Source organism: Heterodontus francisci, chromosome 13 (genome assembly GCF_036365525.1).
Source record: "Heterodontus francisci isolate sHetFra1 chromosome 13, sHetFra1.hap1, whole genome shotgun sequence".
NCBI lineage: Eukaryota > Metazoa > Chordata > Chondrichthyes > Heterodontiformes > Heterodontidae > Heterodontus > Heterodontus francisci.
The window spans coordinates 90,604,091-90,625,062 of record NC_090383.1 but is presented as its reverse complement, the minus strand read 5'-3'; the positions used below and the strand labels follow the sequence as shown (position 1 = coordinate 90,625,062).

General features: G+C 42.3%; 1 protein-coding gene across 8 annotated transcripts in view; it reads left to right on the top strand.

Moving 5' to 3' along the window:
- Positions 1-20,972, top strand: part of thada (THADA armadillo repeat containing) — a 432,101-nt gene that overhangs the window by 307,425 nt on the left and 103,704 nt on the right. For 7 of the 8 annotated variants that reach the window (XM_068045168.1, XM_068045169.1, XM_068045167.1 and 4 more), the window contains one exon: positions 11,754-11,839. In XM_068045168.1, the coding sequence (XP_067901269.1) occupies positions 11,754-11,839 (86 nt within the window). Of the gene's footprint in view, positions 1-11,753; positions 11,840-13,876; positions 14,002-20,972 lie in introns of those variants that run through there. The other variant, XM_068045174.1, reaches the window with a different exon arrangement.

The window sequence follows — 20,972 nt, the reverse complement described above, 5'->3', positions numbered from 1 at the left end:
AGGGTTTCAGCAGCAGATAAACTGAGATAGGGCAGAGATGAGCAATTTAAATGTAAAAGTGTTTAATATTTTAATGAGACAATCTAGTTTTTCAATCTATCTACATTAAAAAATCCCAAATTATTTCTGAGGAAAACCTAAATAAGAATGAATAGTAAATCTGCAGTAAAGATTAAAACTATTTTTAGTGAGACACTTGAAGTTTATTGTACAAAAATTCTACAGTTGGCTTGGCTAAATTGAAATTATAGCTACCTGCTCTTGTTTGTTTTTATCTTTAATAGCAAGCAGCATGTATTTACAGACAGTGTTTTACTGATTTTCCTCAGCACACGTAGTTTTGCCACAGTAATGTAGATTTCACTATATTTTACTGTTTGAGCTATGTATTTTTTTGATAGTCACTTCTATATGTCAGATTTTTTTTGCTGTGGTGTGTCCCTATTATAGCTATTCAATGGCAGTGTTTTCATATTGCTGGGCATGTGCCAAGATACCGTGACCTGCACATGCTTTTGATGATAGCATGGCTGAAGTGAGCATCAATCAGGTGCAAAAAGGAATAAAAACAAGAAATGCTGGAAATACTCAGCAGGTCTGGCAGCATCTGTGGAGAGAGAAGCAGAGTTAACGTTTCAGGTCAGTGACCCTTCTTCAGAACTGACAAATATTAGAAATGTAAAAGGTTATAAGCAAGTAAAGTGGGGGTGGTGCAAGAGATAACAAAGGAGAAGGTGTAGATAGGACGAGGTCACAGAATAGCTGACCAGAAGGTCATGGAGCAAAGATATGTTAATGGTGTGTTGAAAGACAAAGCATTAGTACAGAAAGGGTGTTAACGGACTGAAAATTGAACAGCCGCAAGTACAAACATGAAAAAAACAGTGGGTAAGCAAACTGAACTAACTAAGATGAAATAAAATAAACACAAAAGACTATATATAAAAAAAGGAAAAAGAAAAAAATAACTAAAAATAAAAGTAAAATGGGGGGCCCGTCATGCTCTGAAATTATTGAACTCGATGTTCAGTCCGGCAGGCTGTAGTGTGCCTAATCAGTAAATGAGATGCTGTTCCTCGAGCTTGCGTTGATGTTCATTGGAACACTGCAGCAATCCCAGGACAGAGATGAGAGCAGGGGGGAGTGTTGAAATGGCAAGCAACCGGAAGCTCGGGGTCCAGCTTGCGGACTGAGCGGAGGTGTTCCGCAAAGCGGTCACCCAGTCTGCGTTTGGTCTCCCCAATGTAGAGGAGACCCCATTGTGTGCAGCGAATACAGTATACTACATTGAAAGAAGTACAAGTAAATCGCTGCTTCACCTGAAAGGAAAAAGGGAGGGGAAGATGCATTTGTTAGTGGCATCACGCAGGAGGTGGCGGAAATGGCGGAGGATGATCCTTTGGATATGGAGGCTGATGGCATGGAAAGTGAGGACAAGGGGAACCCTGTCACGGTTCTGGGAGGGAGGGGAAGGGGTGAGAGTAGAGGTGCGGGAAGTGGGCTGGACACCGTTGAGGGCCCTGTCAACCACAGTGGGGGGGAATCCGGTTGAGGAAAAAGGAAAACATATCAGAAGCACTGTCATGGAAGGTAGCATCATCAGAGCAGATGTGGCGGAATGGAATGGAGTCCTTACAGGAGGCAGGGTGTGAAGAAGTGTAGTCAAGGTAGCTGTGGGAGTCGGTGGGTTTATAATGGATATTAGTAGACAGCCTGGTTTCTCCATCTCCGCGTGATGCCACTACCAAATGCATCTTCCCCTCCCTTCCCCTGCCATCATTCTGAAGGGATCGTTCCCTCCGTGACACCCTGGTCCACTCCTCCATTACCCCCACCACCTCATCGCCTTCCCACCGCACCTTCCCCTGCCCATTTACCTCCTCTCTCCTCATTTACCTCCTCTCTCCTCACTATCCCAGGCCCCAAACACTCCTTTCAGGTGAAGCAGCGATTTACTTGTACTTCTTTCAATGTAGTATACTGTATTCGCTGCTCACAATGGGGTCTCCTCTACATTGGGGAGACCAAACGCAGACTGGGTGACCGCTTTGCGGAACACCTCCGCTCAGTCCGCAAGCAGGACCCCGAGCTTCCGGTTGCTTGCCATTTCAACATTCCCCCCTGCTTTCATGCTCACATCTCTGTCCTGGGATTGCTGCAGTGTTCCAGTGAACATCAACACAAGCTCGAGGAACAGCATCTCATTTACCGATTAGGCACACTACAGCCTGCCAGACTGAACATCGAGTTCAATAATTTCAGAGCATGACGGGACCCCCATTTTACTTTTATTTTTAGTTATTTTTTTCTCTTTCCTTTTTTTTATATATAGTCTTTTGTGTTTATTTTATTTCATCTTAGTTTGTTCAGTTTGCTTACCCACTGTTTTTTTCATGTTTGTACTTGCGGCTGTTCAATTTTCAGTCTGTTAACACTTTTTCTGTACTGATGCTTTGTCTTTCAACACACCATTAACATATCTTTGCTCTTCTTTGACCTTCTGGTCAACTATTCTGTGACCTTGTCCTATCTACACCTTCTCCTTTGTTATCTCTTGCCCCACCCCCACTTTACTTGCTTATAACCTTTTACATTTCTAATATTTGTCAGTTCTGAAGAAGGGTCACTGACTTGAAACATTAACTCGGCTTCTCTCTCCACAGATGCTGCCAGACCTGCTGAATATTTCCAGCATTTCTTGTTTTTATTTCAGATTTCCAGCATCTGCAGTATTTTGATTTTAATTTAGGTGCAAAAAGGAATTTGCTGAACATGATTCAGATCTTTAAAATTCTGAAAAATATGGATAAAGAGTTCCTGTAACTTTAACAGTGCTTCAGAATTAGAAGAAGTAAGTATAAACCTAGGAAGCTTCTGATAATATGACTATAAACAAAGAAGTGCTCCATACAATGTAATAGATGTAGAATAGACTCACAGGTTAATACTGAGTTGTCTAACCTTTCACTTGCATATGAACCTAGAAAACCAACACATAAAGCTAACACTTCAAAAACTACCCTGAATAAAACACAAGGACAAAGGGTCAGACTGCATTTGCAGCAGGGCACATGTCATAACTTAAGCTGCAGGTGCATCCAACATAGGATAACATACATTGAATCAGCAAAACATATAGTACAGCACAATTTATATCAGTGGTGAAGTTAGAAATTACTAAAGCGATATAAATGCATGAGATTTACATTAGAAAAGCTTGGGACATGCACACTCAGAAAATTTTGATTTTCCACATTGTCAGATAAGTGCCAGTGTGGTAGATTTACTGCAACAGCTTAACTGAAGTTGCAGCTAGTTTTGCCTGAGCACTCATTTGTTTCTTGATACCACATAGAATGAATCAAATTGGCTGAAGAGTGGCATTTATGATGGTGGGGACCACAGGAGGAGGCAGAGCAGGATCATGCTCGGCAGGCACTTCTGTGTTCAATCTGGCTTGCAATCTGTTTTACTGTTATTGATAATTAATGTAACTCTTCACAGTTCCTATGGATGTTGATTGCTGCATGGGCTTTCTCTCCATGATAACAAAGGAACATCCATCATAAGCACATGGACAAACTGAAAACAGCTTTCAAAGTCATAGAACATAACCAACGTTATAACTCACTCACATGTATGCTTTTAAAAGCAGCTGGATAAATACCTGTTTAGGAATGGAATTGAAGGCAATACGGATACTCACAGACAGATACAATCAAATACCAGATGGAACACAAAGGCTGGACCATGAGAATGTACTTTCCTGAACAGTGAAGAATATTTAATTTAAATAATGTTAAATTGGTAGTTCAGAGTTTTACTTGATCACATTGTGAACAATTAGTGTAGAAATTTTGGAGGCGTTTCCCAATGATTGTTAATTTCCTTTGAGAAGTTAAATAAATTTAGACAGTCCATGCTCCATTGATGTTAATGGACTTGATAGGCTGAATGGCCTTTTGACATGCGATGGCCAGGAATTTAAATGTACAAAAATGCAAAAACAGCTGTTTATTTTCTTTAAATTAGAGAGCTCAGATTTAGATTGTCCAAATTTGAACATTGTAAAACTGAAGTGTGAAATTATTAGAATGCACATTCCTAACTTTTATTTCCAAATTTCAAGTTTTTTCTCCATGCATCGCAAGTGACAACATATTAAATTATGTCACATGGAGCTTGTTTTAAAAAAGCAACCCCCAATCTAATTATTTTAACTGTAATTCTACTTAATTGTATAGTAGGAGCAATATTTTGAATCCAATTGCAAGAATTGCAAATATGCTACTAAGATAAATTCTAATATGGCTCTGTATTTAAAAAAAAGTCAATCTATGCCTTTTAAACTTCCAGTTATAGATCAAAGCTTATTCTCATTCTGAATACAAGTACAAATATGTTTCGTGGAATAGTTTGTGCCAGAAAGTTCAAAGTGTGACCCTAGTGCCATTTTAGCAACTGTGCAGATTCAGCTTCAGTTCAATGCAAATGCAAATAATTTGTTGGAAAACTGAAGGAAACATCTGTCTACTATCACTTGTATCCTTTGGCTCCTTCATGTATTATCTTTGGAAGCATGAATTCATGTTATCAAAGCTTATTTTGCACTGAAATATAATTCATATGAGTGTCCTGTGCTGGCCTTTCATATTTATCAAAAAAATAAGCCCAGCATCTTTAACTTTCTCTGAGAGCTTGGGATTTATCCACATGCAGATGGGACAAGCTGTGCATATGTTTACAAATCTGTTGCAAGTAGCTGAGTGAGGAAAATACTTACACAATGCAAGCTCATACTGCAAAAAGAAATTGGAAAAATAAATCTTAAACTTCCACTGCATCAGAACGCATTGTTAGAGAGAAAATATCTAGCTGGACAAGTATTTTTGGTCCAGACGAACAAAATTCAGTCCAAAGCTGCAACATTTTTTTTTTTACAAATTACTAACCCTATCCCCAATTCAGTGACTACAATGTTTATGCTCCAGTCAGTAGCCGTATAAACTGTCCCTGGAAGTGCTCCTATTGGCAAATTTAATTAGAGGAGCAAGCAAAATGTAATTTCTCCAAGGCTTTGCACAAGGGATCAATCTGGCAACACTCTCAATGGGAAGACACAGTATTACATAAAAACAGAAGAACAGAATGAGAAAAAAACCTTTTCAGCTCATTCCTTTCATGGACTCTAACCTTCCTGTTTAATCTCCTGAAGTAATATTCTGCATTGTTTTCTTTCATTTTGAAGGTACTTAAACAAAGTTCCAGAATATTTATGCATCTCAGGGTCATTCAATGTGTCTCTCCAAATAACTGGCCCCAGAAGACCATATTGTCTTTGTACCACATAGAAGGCGGCCATTTTTTCCACCATCTCTGTGCTGGCCCTTTAATAGAGCAAACAAAAATTAGCACTTCAGTCATTCTCTCCCCGTATCCTTATATTGCACTCGACTTTAAGTGTTTCCCTTTAAAGATGTATTGATCTCTGCTATAATCACTCCCTGTGGCAAAGCATTCAAAATTCCAACAACTATCTATAAATAAATTTCACCAAACCCGTCTCCTTACTCAGTAGTACTGGTGACAATTTTAAATTAATGACCTCCATCGTGGGCCAAAAGACCTAGTCTTTCCTTATTTATTTGATCTAAACCGTCATAGTTTTAAAAATCCTCCATTAAATTTCTCCTGAGCCTTCTCTGCTGCAGTAGAAATTGACCTAGGGCTGAATTTTGTGGGAATGTAGCGGGGATGAGAACGTGGGGGTATATAAAATCAGGATGGGACACATTGGACAGGAAGTCCGACATTATGACGTCCCATCCGATTTTACCAATGGCAAACATGAAGGATGGAGTTCCGATGGCGACACAACGAGCAGGTAATTAAAATCTTTAAGAGGCCAATTGAAAGTAATTTTATGGTCAGGATTGAACTTCATAAATGGCGCACAGATTTCACACGGCTTCAGAGGCTCACCTACTTTAAGTAGGCAAGAGAGCATGGCGAGCTGCTAGGGGAGACCATTGGGAGCGCAACCATTGACTGCCAGGCAGGGTGACGAAGGGATTGCGTGAGGAGTGAGGGGAATGGTGTCTGAGCTGCCGGGGTGAGTGCAGGGCAGGGCCATTGCAAGGGGGACAATGGGCAAATGCCATCTCGGTAAAACACACAAGTGGAGGCAAGAATGGGGAGGCCCCTGGCAGTGAAAGAGTAACATTTAGGGAGAGGTCACCTATCATGGGCCTCAATCATCTTGGCTTCGTTGAAGAGGAGGTACAGCAGAGCGGGAGGGAGGGCCAGGCACCGCAATGGCCTGCGAGTGCACAGGAGGATCAGCAGCGGCCTCCAGATGGTGGAAAAGGGCGCAGAGAAAAAAGAGAGGGGGCTCCCCCATGCAGAAGGAGGTACTCTCCACAAAGGGGCTACAGGTTGAGGCTCAACTACCTACAGATGTCCAAGTGGCAATGCCAATGAGGACTCTTTCCCTTCAGGGAGGCCATCATTGACCTGTGCACTATGATGCAGTGCCGCAGGGGGCTTGGTGGAAATCTAATGCCTGTGGTGCTGAACTTCTACACTTCTGGATCATTCCAGGGATCCACTGGGGACATGTGGCATCTCACATTCAGTGACCCATCAGCGCATCAAGGAGGTCATCAATGCCCTTTTCAGGAAGGCCGGTGACTATGTGCTTCCGCATGATCCCAACTCTCAAGCTGAGAGGACCATCGGGTTTGGGGCCATAGCTGGATTCCCCAGATGCCGGGTGTTAACGACTGCATGCATGTGGCCATCAAGTCTCCTGAACAGCAGCTAGTGCCATCATCAATGAGAAGGGCTTCCACTCCCTCAATGTACACCTGGTCTGTGACCACCGTGACATCCTGTGCACGCTTCCCGGTAAGATGCCACAAAGCCTACATTTGAGGCAATCCTAGGTGCCAGAGCTTTTCCAGCCTCCCACAGACCTTCAGGGACAGATCTTTGAAGATGAGGGCTACCCACTGAGGACATGGCTACTGATACCTCTGAGGAACCTATGCATAAATGCAGTGGAGAGATACAAAGTCTTTCATGGGATAATGCGTGTGACCATAGAACAGGCCATTGCTTTGCTCAAGATGCGATTCAGGTGCCTAGATCGGTCCAGTGGAGCCCTTCGGTATGCCCCAGCAAGGATATCATGTATCGTGGTGGTCTGCTGTGCACTACACAACCTGGCGCTGCAGAGGAGGGGAGCCGATGAGCAGCAAGGAAAGTGAGGAGTGGATTGCCTCTTCAGATGATGGGGATGCGGAGGGGAAGATGGGCAGGCTACGCCAGATGAAGGACCCCAGGGACAACAGAAGAATGGCCATGAGATAAATGCAAGGGAGGCTTGCAATGTCCTTATACATTTGCGTTTCCTTTGATCCTTATTATGAGTTGTAGCTGGACCAATAAAGACTTATATTTATGCAGCCATGTTTTTGCAGAGGCTGGGTTGCAGCAAAGGGCCAAAGACCTGACTGAAGAGGATGGAGTACGTCTATGATTGCCAGAAAAGATTTATTCACATTTACAACAGATGCTGTGCATGTAAAAGGCACAATGACCTGTGAGAACCCCATGATTCTGCGTGCAGTTCTTTATTCTCTTGCGTGAATCCCTAAGCGGTGCTCCCTGACCTTGCTGCCCCTTGGCTAGGGGCAACCTTGGCAGTCATCCTCTAGATGCCTTAAGCCTGGAGGGCCTCGGCATGCAAGGCCCAGGAAGATGGAGACATTAAGAAGTACTCACTTTCCAAGCCCAGAGGAGGCCATTGAGCCACTTGTGGCTCTGGTTCCATATCCAGGGCATTACCCCATGGCTGCTGACCTCCTCTGCTATCTGGAGCCAGGCCTGTTTTGTTAAACTGCCAGGTCTCTTCCTCCCATCCCGTGGGAACAGAATGTTTCTCTTCTCCTTTGCAGCCTATAGAAGCACCTGGAGGGAGGCATCAAGGAAGTGTGGGGCCACCCGGAGTCTACCCTCAGCCATCTGTATATATGGAGCGAAATATCCTGGCGTGGCTCCCCAGATCTGGCAAAGGCGTGCTCGCCACCAAATTTTCAGCCGGTGGGCAGGGCCTCCCACACAAGGTAAAATTCCAACCCTGGTGTTTTCCTTTTCCCTTTTAAATTATTATTACCCCACTTACAATTGCACATCATTGGCCTTGGGTTATCCCTCACAGAGTCCCCAATTATGTTACGACCGAGGCGGGAGGAGTGCACAGTCTTTTCTAGTTCCACTTCTCCACAACATATATTTTAAATGTTTACCCATTTACAGATACAGTCTATCCCAGAATAAAATACACCAACTAGTTTCTTTAACAAACAACAAAATTATCAGTTTATTTAAAACAAGATATGATATAACAAGCAAAGCATTAACACAGATTGAAATATGAAAGTTCCCTTTTTAAGTACCCCACACACTCATGGGGAAAAAAAATAAAGAAATACTCTCTGCAGTGGTCATTTACAAAAAAAACGACAAAAAAAGGAATACTTTAGCCAAATACTTGCTAATCTTTGAAGAAAGGAGAGAAGATATAGAAGGATGTCAGTTGTCCCTTTTGGTCTGGTGTCCAGATATACAGAGACAGGTCACTGGGATCTTTTCAGAAGCAGTTCGTTCTGGAGATGTCGAGAAATAGTAGGCTTTCCAGGAGAACTGTGGCATCAAGAGTTTGTTATCACACTGTGGATTCGCAGGGTTTTTCAAAGAGGTAGAGAAAGAGGAGCTGCACACTGAATTTCGCCAGGTCTCTTAGAGAGGTGCAGGAAAGATGAGCTGGGGGTTTCTTTTCAGCAGGCTACAAAACCAACTGCTTTTCAACACAGTCTACACCCCAACTGAGCCAAAACAAGAACAATATCTCAGAAATGAAAGCACCTCCTGACCCTCATGAATCTTGACATGTCACTTCTCCGTAAACATCTCCCCCAAGTCACCAAGGTTTCTGTTGTTTATTGAGCTTAAGGCATGTGATATCCAGTAAAGGTTGGTTTCAAACAAGACCTGCCAGTGTCCTTTCAGTGAACTTTGAACAGCAAAACAAAGTCCAGCATCTATGAAATCTTCTGTCTTCCAAAATAAATCCATTTCTACACTTTAAATATGAATCCTCAAAAAGTATTTAACAAAAAATGGAAGCAATTTCATAGCAATATATAGGAGTGACCTTTTTTAATTGATCCCCTTTAAACTGTAAGTGATGCAATAGAAGAATAACCCTAATACGGTGAATCTAAAATGCAGTTTGCAATATATTCCTTTGTGGTTGCTTTGACACTAGTAAAGGACAGTAGATTCCATTGATTTTCATTCCTGAATTGTTTCTAGTTATTTTTCTAGCATACTAGTTCCAGTCAGCAAATCTATTCAGTATTGTCACTTCCAGTTGACTTTTCCTATCTACTGTTTTCTTTACATGAAGCTTATGCGCATAAATAGCTTACTTGGCACATTGGCCAAAGTCACTCAGCATTCTGTGTGACTGCAACTGTGGTATGTTATCCTTTCTCCTCATCCCCAAAAAAATGTATAACTAAAGAAGAGCACAAAGATGAGGCATGAACATTACTGTAAATAGCAACACATTGCTGTGCAGAAAGGACGGTGGTTAAAAATCACTGGACACATACAGGCACTAGCAAGGATGTAGGAAATAGTCTAATTGTATTCTACAGGAAATGATGGGAGAGAATATACAGCAGAAAGGAATTATCATGTGCCAAATGCCATGTGTCAATCATCAATGCTCTTTTAAAACTGGCACATATCAGGAGAGTGCCAGAAGTTAGGGAACTCACTCTAATGGGGAAGCTGTCCTTTGGTTGCTTTGTTAGTGATTTTGTAAACATAGCATCAGACAGTAAGGAAAGGGCATATTAGTGGACATAGGAATGTTAGTCCTGTTTTTTTTAAAAAGTGTATCTTAATGGATTTATATGCACAGTGGCGCAGTGGTTAGCACCGCAGCCTCACAGCTCCAGGGACCCGGGTTCAATTCTGGGTACTGCCTGTGCGGAGTTTGCAAGTTCTCCCTGTGTCTGCGTGGGTTTTCGCCGGGTGCTCCGGTTTCCTCCCACCGCTAAAGACTTGCAGGTGATAGGTAAATTGGCCATTGTAAATTGCCCCTAGTGTAGGTAGGTGGTAGGGAATATGGGATTAAATGTAGGGTTAGTATAAATGGGTGGTTCTTGGTAGGCACAGACTCGGTGGGCCGTAGGGCCTGTTTCAGTGCTGTATCTCTAAATAAATAAAAATAAAAAGATGACACAAATTTTAAACAGTCAATCTATAAGACAATTTAGGTAAAATTTTTTCAGGACTTCTCCCATTCTGCTGCTATTACTTTGATGGAAGCCCTGTTTATGCATGTGAACGGCGGTGAAACAGAATAACTCACGAATTTCTGTGATGGTTGTGCAACTAATCATTTTGTCATCTAAGCTTATAGTGGTATATTCTGGAGTTGATATTCAGAAGAAACCAGTGTGAATTTCACTTATTGTGTTTTGTGCCCATGAATTGAAGAGGGATTGGTGCTTGGCAATAGAACATTTGCAACTTTTTGAACCCATCTGGCATTTCATATTGCCAGGTCATTATAACAGTTTTGGGATACAGACTAAAGCTCCCTCAGCATTACCTTAACAGTGGGTTTTAAGCCCAACACTCCCACTACACCAGCATGGCATTTTACATTTCCCATGCAAGCCATCCTTATAGTCTCTGAATGAGGTGGCTGAATCATCAGCAGTTTTGGCTCAGCAAAAGATTTATTCTCATTTCAAGCTAGATTGAAACTGGCCACACTTCTTTTACTTAGGACCTTCATAACCATCCATGAGAGATGAGGCTTTGGTCCTTTCAGTCTGAATTGGATTTTAACCTTAACTCTTAAAGGTGAAAGGAAAGTGTTATTGCTCACTCTGGTGCCCAGTCTCTACCAATGAGCATTCTAAATCTTTTATTATTTTAGCACATTGTGCATCAGTTCAGTCACAGATGTCAATGGGTCAGATGCCTGTTGGTGAAAAGTATTTAGCATCTAACACATTTTTTGTTAAATAATGAGATAAGACCCTACAGCCTAACTAAATTGCAACAGACTTTTTATTTTAAACGCATGCTAGACAGTTTCAACTGTAAATACTTTGGTGATCTTGGAGCAAAAAGTACATTGTTTCTTGTCAATGACTGGGGTTTGTCCTGAACACATGTGCTGTTAAGTTGTATCAGAAACAAAAATTAGCTATTTTTAAAGCCCACTTATAGTTTAAATGTGTTGCATTTCTTGACAAAAATACAAAGGCTAGGCATGTTTTCAGAATCGATCTGGCCAGAAGTATCAATCGGACCACACTTGAAAACAACCCAGTATGAAAACAAAATGCCAAAAATTGTAGTAAAATAATTTCTTAGTAAGTCAAGTTTATAACCCAGTTAATCGTTTGATCTGATTTAACTACATTTTTGTCATTTCACTTAACAAACTCTTTGAAGTAGAATTCTGTGTTCCACTGTTGATCTTATTCTTACTTGCCTTTCCCTAAAATATTTCCTTGTGGATCTCATACTTTCAGTTTATTATCTTCTCATTAGTTGCTTAATGGCTGGCTTTCATTGTCACCTTTACTAAAGGAGAAAAAATGAACTTTGGCCTGTAATTCATTTGCATCCTTGATTGTTTCTGATTTATTGTTTTGTAGGCAGAACGCTTGTTTGCTTACCAGAGCCGCTTTCCTTGATATCATCGATACCCTTTGCCATCATTTGGATAAGTCAACAACAACTGGTAAGATTTTACAGAATCAAATTTTGAATCGCTACACACAGTGTTTTCAGAGACTCCCAGCAGTACTGATTTCGTAACAGACTTGTACATATTTTCTACAAATTAAGACACTTTAACAATTGGTCTTGAGGGATCTTTAAGGCCCATCCAATTTACATACTACAGCTAACATATCAGACTGGTATTTGTAGAGTAAAATAAAAGCAAAATACTGTGGATGCTGAAAATCTGAAATAAAACAGAAAGTGCTGGAAATACTCAGCAGGTCTAGCAGTATCTGAGGAGAGAGAAACAGTTAATGTTTCAGGTCTGTGATCTTTCATCGATTCTGTCTGACAGAAATTACAGAAGAAACATGATGGGCCAAATGGCCTGATTCTATTCTTGATTTGTAGACTGTGAAGTTCAATGAGCAGACTCAAGCGACATTGCTGGCTGCACGTCACTGTGGATGATGCTGAGCTGAATAACAAAAGGGCATAGTACATTTGTTCTGCCTGACTGGGTGTAGATGTCATGAGACAACATTGGGAGTGTTGCTTCTCTTCAAAATCATTCAAATATAAGTTTGCAAAATTTCCAGGAGATCCTTTAAAATGTAGCTTTGCACTGAGCTGAAGTTATACTACATCTGATACAAAGCCCAGGTGATGTGAGACTGCCTACTAGAGATGATGGAGGAAATTTTAGCCCCAAAGAACGGAGGGGTTTAGGTTGGGTGGGAGGTTAAAATGTTAAAAATATGAATCCCAAACCCAGCCCGTCCACTTTGGGTTTTAATGGAGGTGGAATGCTGCATGGGCAGCCAACTCACTCCCAGGAGGCGGGTTAGCAATTTAAATATGATAATGACTCTGCGTGCCTAACTTTTATGCACCATTTTAAATGTAACATTGGAAAGCCACGTTTCCTGTGTCAGCTACAGAAAGGGGAGGACTATTGGATCCAGGTGGTACAACCCACCCACCGCCCCGCCCCCCCCACCAACCTTTACAACTGCCCCCCCCCCCCCACAAGGCTTCCAATTACCAGGCCTCATTTCCCTCCCTCCCCCAAGGCCGTTGATTTCCCCCCACCCCCATGATCCACATCCCCAACCCTGATATAGCAATTTTTGCTTTAGGATGCTGGTTTCCCATCATTCATCCTCTGTAAGCATCAACTCACTCGAAACTCTACTGCCCTTCATCAAGTCCTACTTGCCTGTCACTCTATCTTTGCTCACCTACATTAGCTGCCAGTCCCCCAAAGCCTAAAATTTAAAATTCTCATCACTGTGTTAAAGTCACTCCTTGATCTTTCTCTGTAATCTTCAGTGCTACAACTTCCCTCCCTCCTCCCAACCTCTTACTCTGACCTCTTGAATACTTCTTCCTTGGCTATGCCATTAGCCACCTGGACTCCACACTACACAATTCCATTCCTAAACCCATCCACTTGTCCACTTACCTCTTCTGGTCACTCCCTCCTAATATCCATTTTTTTCTTGCACCACTGTGCAATCCTTGGGATGTTTTTCTAAATTAAAGGGACTCTATAAATGGAAATTTTTTAATATAGTTATTATTGCAACCAGGAGTTAGACTTAGAGTGCAATTGCACACCTAAAACCACAACACATCAATACAAAAGTAGTAGTATAGCAGTTGCTTTAATGTTGGGTTTGCCTTGATGGTTTCTGCTTTGCTTCAGATAGTTTATCAGTGACCAAATGGAGCAAGTCATATCAGCCAAATTTTTACTTTGAACACCCTTTATTTTGCTCTCCCTTGTACCCTGTTTTCCATAATGTCCTTTTCTTTAACCTATTACTCAGATGTTTTGCTTAAACTGTAAAATTACTGGCCTCGTCTCCTCTGATAAACATCAATCAGCCTTTGGTTTGATTGATCTTAAACAAATTCCGAAGTACTGTCACTGGCTGCAGTGTTTTAATTGCTTTGAAGGAACAGCACTATTCAATTTTGCCTGACATTGGGCTTTAATAATAAATTCTTACATTTTAATCATTACTTTATGTTCTTTTCACTTTCTCAGATCTGTCCAGTCATCCATTAATCGTATAAGGATAACCCATGTCACCAGAAAACCTTATTTTATATCGTAATGAGTGGTTATGCAGCAAAAAGTAACTGCATTGTTGAACATGGGATCTTGGAATATTTCTCCCAGTGCTGTCTATTTTTAAATCAGCAACTCAAGTTGCTTATCAACATTACCATCATCAGTTGCCAACCTGAAACCTCTGGTACTTTACCCTGTTAAATAATGCAAAATGCTCACCCTAGGTACTTTTAGAAACTTTGTACAAAAATTGGCGATCATGCAATCTATAACTCGACCTCTGTTTTATAAAGTTAAATTTTTTGTATCAAAATTTTTCATGCTCACTATTACTCTGTAGCCAGCTGAGTTTCATCAACTCATAGGTAAATGGAGCATTCAAAGTGACATAAAACTATCTCCTCGAGGGAAGGGGTTAGAGTAGCACCACTCAGCTGCAGGAGAAGCTTGTCCTCTTTGGCTGATTGCACAACAGAAGTGCTGCTGTTTTAAAAAGGGAAGTGGATAATTATTTGAAAAAGGAAAAATTATATGGGTATGGGGAAAAGGTAGAAAAATTAGACTTAGAGAGCTGACACAGGCATAGTAGGCTGAATGGCTACTTCCTGTCATGTATGATTCTGTGATTTACTTAGTTTTAAGTTCCAAGATCATCTTTATTGCATTTCATCTGCTTGCTATCTTAGAGAACATAGAGAGAAAATAACAAGGGAAAGGATTATAATAATGACACAGCAGTAAATTGTTCCAATGGTCCAGAAATACAATAACTTCAAACTCTGCAGCACTTATTAATTTTGCTGAAATTGTATGGTATTAAAACTGGTAGTTGTACAGTATCATTACTGTAACTAAACAATATGCCATAATTGTAAAATTACATAGGAACTTTGCTTTACTACTTTGCAGCATGTTTCTTTTGGTCTAATCAATGTTTGTCTTACCCTAGGGCTGGTTGCTCTAGGTAGTTCTGGTAGTTCTAGGTGTTATTTTAGGATTTTAAGCTCTTAGAGCATTTATGCTGAGCTGATGAAATCAGTGAGACAAAGCAGCTCCTTGAGCTAGATACATAGGTTCAGTCAATTACTCAAAAAATTATTTGGAAATGTTTAAAGAATTCATGCAGGAAGTCTTGAGTTTTGTGTAAATTTCAGTACTTATTAAGGGTGACAGTATTGTAGCTCAAAACTAAGTCTAATTGAGGAAAATTTGTTGTGCAAACTTAAAATGCTTATCTTCAAGACTAACTCAGGAAAATTCCATTTTTACTTTTGAGAAAAATTGCTTTTTTTTAATTTCAAGAATGCATTTTCTTATAATGAGCAGTTACCCATTCAAAAAGTAGTCAGTGAGGATGTCAAGTAAAATTACTCAATTTAAAGCTGAGTAGTTGCCAGGTTTTGATGCAAAAGGTAAACAAACTTGTTTCCTTCACCAAAGTACTTTTATATATAGCATTGTGAATACAGACTGTTGAATTATCCTTACAACTGAATTGAAGGCAAAGTTATAGAAAGTTATCAAGAGACCTCATGCGTTGCATGTTTGGCTAACCAAGAGGAATTTTGTTAGTGCAGCTGTACTGTTGGATACAAACTGTACTGATAGACCTAGGTCACTGAAACATTTTACCCTAATTGCCTGGCTTTTTGATTTATTTTTATAACTACGTAGTGCAGGAAAACTTAAATATTTGGTTATTCTAATCTTTGAAATCATGCAGCTGTGGTTTTCCATTCCTTTTCTGCTGCAGGCTACGGTTGCACTGTGAAGTGTGATATATTTATGGGCATCGCTACAAAACTGAGGGAGGGAGCTTTCAGCCTATTATTCATTACTGATATTCATTTATTTGACAACCTGACTTTATCACTGTCCTATCTGTTCGTCTTTCCTGTAGGAATCATCCACTAAAATTAACCTCTTTTCCCCCCAACCTGAGCATGTTAAAAAAAAAAATCTCAACAGGTCAAAAGTTTATTTTCTTTCTCTGATTGCAACAGTTGAAATAAGTGTTATAAACAGAAATGTGATGGTTTCTTCGCTTTAACTTGGGGACATAAATGTAATACTTGGAATTCCAAACATCGGATTGATGTACATGGCAAAAAAATGTTGAGGGCTACACCACATATGACAAAATGGCAACAACTGTAATGCTTTGGCAAGTTTTGAGATTAAAAAACAAAAGGGCTGTTTTATCAAAATCATAGTCAATAACTAGAGATGTTTCCAAACATTTATATTGACACCAAAGATTCAGCTGCGTTTATCACTAGGAATGCATTAGGTTTCATTCCCACTGTATAGTGAGTTAGCTGATCTCAGCTAGAGTGGAAGTAGGGGTTCTACAAATGACCTCCAAACCCCAGGGCTAGACAGTATCAAAGTCGATGTTGTATGTGACTTCAGGAATGGCATGTCAAATAGTCAAGACACAAAATTTATTACAAGTTTTTCTTATACAAATCAAATAAATAACTTACAAGTAACCCAGTGAACCAGTAGTGATGTTAAAATGATTTCTTATTTCGTATGCAAGTGCTAATGCGGGTGGATGATCCCTCGCCACCAGACTCACCAGAGGCAGGCGGCTGATCTGGTTGCCACCCTGCTTGTGATGACTTTGGCGGACGTCCTCTGCCTGTTCGCGGCTGTGAGGGCCCCGGCATCTCGGGGTTCTCATGATAAATATCATGAGCACCCTCTAACACCCTGGGATTTCGCGGTTCACATGTTTCTGGCAGAGGGAGCAAGGAGCTGCAAGATGCATCAGAGGCGCCCTGAGAGGAGCTCCCATATGCAATCTGCTGCCCCTGTGCCCTCCTGAGGCTCGGCTGGGCCTCAGTGGTGACATCAGAGGAATGAGCGGCCTCGACCTGTCACCAGCACATCAGATTCTGCTCTCTGGTGCTCTGGTCCAGGGAGGCCACACTCGCTCTGAGGTCACGAATTGCATCCAGAACTGGCCCCTCCACTGCAGCCGCCAGTCTTTCAACGGAGGAAGCCAGATGTTCAAATGCCTGAGAGTTTGCTGAACTCATACTCTGGATGGATGTCTCCAGAGTATGAGTCATAGCACGCGTCTCAGGCAACTCCACCAGATTTCCATGCACCGCTTGCTGCACCTGCAACATCTCCCGACGAATGGATGCTCTCAGAGGCACGTCATCAGCTTGCGGCTGACCTGGCCTGGCATCTCACACTCCTCCAAGTGTGTGAGGCATCGGCTGATTCTGCCTCTGGTGGCTGGCCCGGCAATTGTGCTGTGCTCATACCTGTATGAATTCGACTCCCCGGACGCGCTAATCCACACCTTGGCGTAAGTATCTGAGCTGGTACTTGGTGCGTTGCGAGGATGTGACGGTGCACCCTCTGAGGCACCCTTCTCCACCTCAGAGGTGGATGGTCGGGCAACAGAAACGCTTCCTGGCCCATGCTGTGTTTCACCTGTTGGGAAAATCATATTGATCAGTTTGATCAGCAATCCAGACTTAAGCACATGTTTTTGACTCCATTAAGGTCACATCTGTGTGATTTAACATTTGAGGGCACAATTCAGTGCCTTGGACAATCACCACAGCATTGGCCCACCACCGCTCTTCTCTCCCCCCCCCCCCCCCCCCATATACACTCTTACACCACATTCTGGATCACTCTCTCTCATGGCCAGGTCCACCGGCCTCGCCATCTGCAACGGCGCGTCCTCCTTCCTCCCCTGCTATTGTCAAAATATCTTCCTCCATTCTACTCGGGTATGCTTGACTGGCCACGCCACCACCTGTTCGGGACCTCTCTCGGGCATTGTGTGCCCTGTTTTTCTAATTAAACAAAAATACTTAATTTAAACATATTGGCATATCATGCAGTCACTCAAAGGGGTTGATGTTGCATTTCACCGCTGTGCCAGTGCTGAGCACGACTTGAACACCTCCGCATCACCGTTCATCTCAGACTTGCCCATCTTGCATCCCAATACAAGGCAGCAGCCAAGCAATGATCATACAGGGCTTCCACATTGCATCATGAGTACACATATACCCTCCCTTGACATATTAACAATTAGATGAATGAGGAATGTCCCTTACCCAGGCAGAGCGAAGCAAGTCATTGAGGCACTTGCGGCACTGGATCCATGTCCGCCTTACAACGCCACTGCTGCTGAACTCCTCTGCGACCTCCAGCCAGGCCCTCTTGGTCACTTGGGAGGGCCGCCTTCTACCATCTGGATTGAAGAGGATCTCCCGCCTCGCGTCAACCACCTGAAGGAGGACCTGCAGTGAATCATCCAAAAATCGGGGGGCTGAGCAAATGCTTCTCCCCTCCATCACTTCTTGCACTTCTCCTGTACTCTGCCAGTCATTCTCTTCTTGCAGGTGTAGAGTCTTTTAATACTGCAGACCTAATGCCACTGATGTCTCAATGTCAAGCCAGGTAGGAACTAACTGTTCAATTTCATTGCAGTAAACCTTTTTCAAGGGCTTACATCAGCCTTTCCCAGATGTGGCCCCGCCCCCAATGCTGAATATCATCCCGCCCGCGCACGCCCTTTCACTTCACAGATACGCCGCAGGGCCGCTAATTGGCCGTCCTGCGCGTGATGCCGGTGGCCAGAAGATACGGAGCGAGATCGGAGCCCTCATCCGCTTCAGACGCATCCGCCCCGGAGCCACAGATAACGGTAAAACTCCGGCCATTGTCTCAAAGCTCTGAATCCATATTTAGCCCAAGAGACACCCCCAGGGGAAAAAAACTCAATAAGAGACTCAACATCTCAAGACTCAAAATGGATATAGTGAGGCAAAACTTCTCAGAAGATTTGGACTGCCAGCTAGATGGTCTTATCTTATATTTGTCTATCTCAGTATGGAGGATGACTAAAAAGCCTCCAGAGACCTGGTGCACTCTACTGCCCTAGAATATCTGGGACCCATCACCCATAAGCACCAGGAATGGTTTAATGAAAACAGTGAGGAGATTCAGACTCTGTTGGATGAGAAACACTGTCTCTTTAGATCCTAGCAAAACAACTGTTCATCTGCTTCAAAGAAAAGCACCTTCAGAAAATATCCGTAAAGTCATCCAATCAAAGCTTAGAAAGATGCAGGATTGCTGGCTCAGCAAAAATGCAGAAGAAATACAATCATACGCAGACAGAAACAATATTAAACGCTTCTATGATGCTTTGAAGATAATCTACGGTCTGCAGACTTCCGGAAATTATTCTTCTCCTCGGCGCTGATGAAACCACACTGATTACAGACAAGAGCCAAATCCTGGAGATATGGGCAAAACATTTTAACAATGTTCTGAATGGGCACTCAACCATCAATGGTGAGTCAATTGTCTGTTTTCCTCAAATTGAAGTCATGTCACTTGCTGACACCCCCAATAAAGCGGAGATCACGAAAGCAATCAGTCTCCTGTTGACTGGCAAAGCACCAGAGTCTTTTGCAATACCAGGTGAAATAGACAAGGCAGAAGGCACAATACTCACTGACAAACTCATCAAACTATGCCAGAGTGTGTGGAACCAGGAAGCCATTTCTTAGGAATTCAAAGTTGCATCAATTGTCCACCTTTGCAAAAGTAAGAGAAATTGTTGAGCTTGTAACAACCATCGCCATATCTTCCTACTGCATTGCTGGGAAAATACTTGCAAGGCTCCTGCTAAACCACTTGACACTGCATCTCGAACAGGACTTTCTATCAGAGAGCCAGTGCGGCTTCAGAAAATGTCATGGTACAGTTGACATGGTGTTTTCTGCATGTCAGCCCCAGGAGAAATGCCAAGAACAGAACTGCAACTTGTACTCAGCATTTGCTGATCTGACTAAAACCTTCGACACAGTTAGTCATGAGGACCTATGGGAAATGATGGCAAAAGTTGGCTGTCTGGAAAATATCATCATTATGGTACGGCAATTCCACGATGGCATGCTCACTTGTGTCCTGGACGTTGAAGAATCTTCTGGCGCCTTCCCAGTCACAAATGGAGTGAGGCAGGGCTATGTGTTGGCTTCTACCCTGTTCAGCATAATGTACTCTGCCATGCTTTCTGAAGCATTCTGTGTTAGCGAAAGTGGCAGGTATTGCACACAGGGCAAAGTCTTCAATTTGAGGAGACTACAAGCCAAAATCAAAAGTGCATTAAGCTGTGGTTCGTGACTTTCTATTTGCTGATGACTATGTCCTAAATGCCTGTTCAGAACAAGAAATGCAATGTGAACTGCTTCTCATCTGCATATGATAACTTTGGTCTCGCCATCAGCATCAAAAAGACTGAAGTCATATACCAACCTGCCCCACAAAGGCAGTATTTGAAGCCAACTATTTACAGTTAATGGTCAAAGGCTTGAAGCAGTCGACAAATTTACCTACTTCGACAGCACCCTCTCTAGAGCAGTTTACATTGACAACCAAGTCAATGCCAGAATAGCTAAGGCCTTTGGCAAGCTACGAAAAGCTGTCCAAGAGTGAAGAGGAATTTCTCTCTGTCAAAAGTGAAGATATGCAGAGTGGTTGTCCTTCCCACTATCTTGTATGCTTGTGAGACGTGGACAGTTTACTCCAGGCAAACAAACAAGCTATACCTCTTTCACATGACCTGCTTGCGGAGACTACTCAAGATCGAGTGGTAAGACAAGGTTCCTAACACTGAAATTCTCTCCCTGACTGACGTGCCTAGCATCCAGACTCTGATGAAGAGAGCTCAGATAAGATGGGCAGGACATGTTGCCAGAATGCTTGATGAGCGCTTGCCAAAAAAGCTCTTCTACGGTGAGCTAATTGAAGGGAAATGTTCACAAGGAGGCTAGAAAAAGTGCTTCAAGGACACCCTAAAGGTGTATCTGAAGAGCTTCAACATCGCCCCTACGACGTGGGGGAACCTCACACAGGATTGCTCTATATGGTGCAGTCTCATCAGCAAAGGTGTCGCTTCCTATAAGCAGAACAGAGTCACACAGGCCAATAGGAAAAGTGTGCTTTGCAACTCCAGAGCTGCAAGCACCTCTTTCACACCAACAACACGTGTGTCTAACATGCAGCAGATCTTTTCATGCTTAAA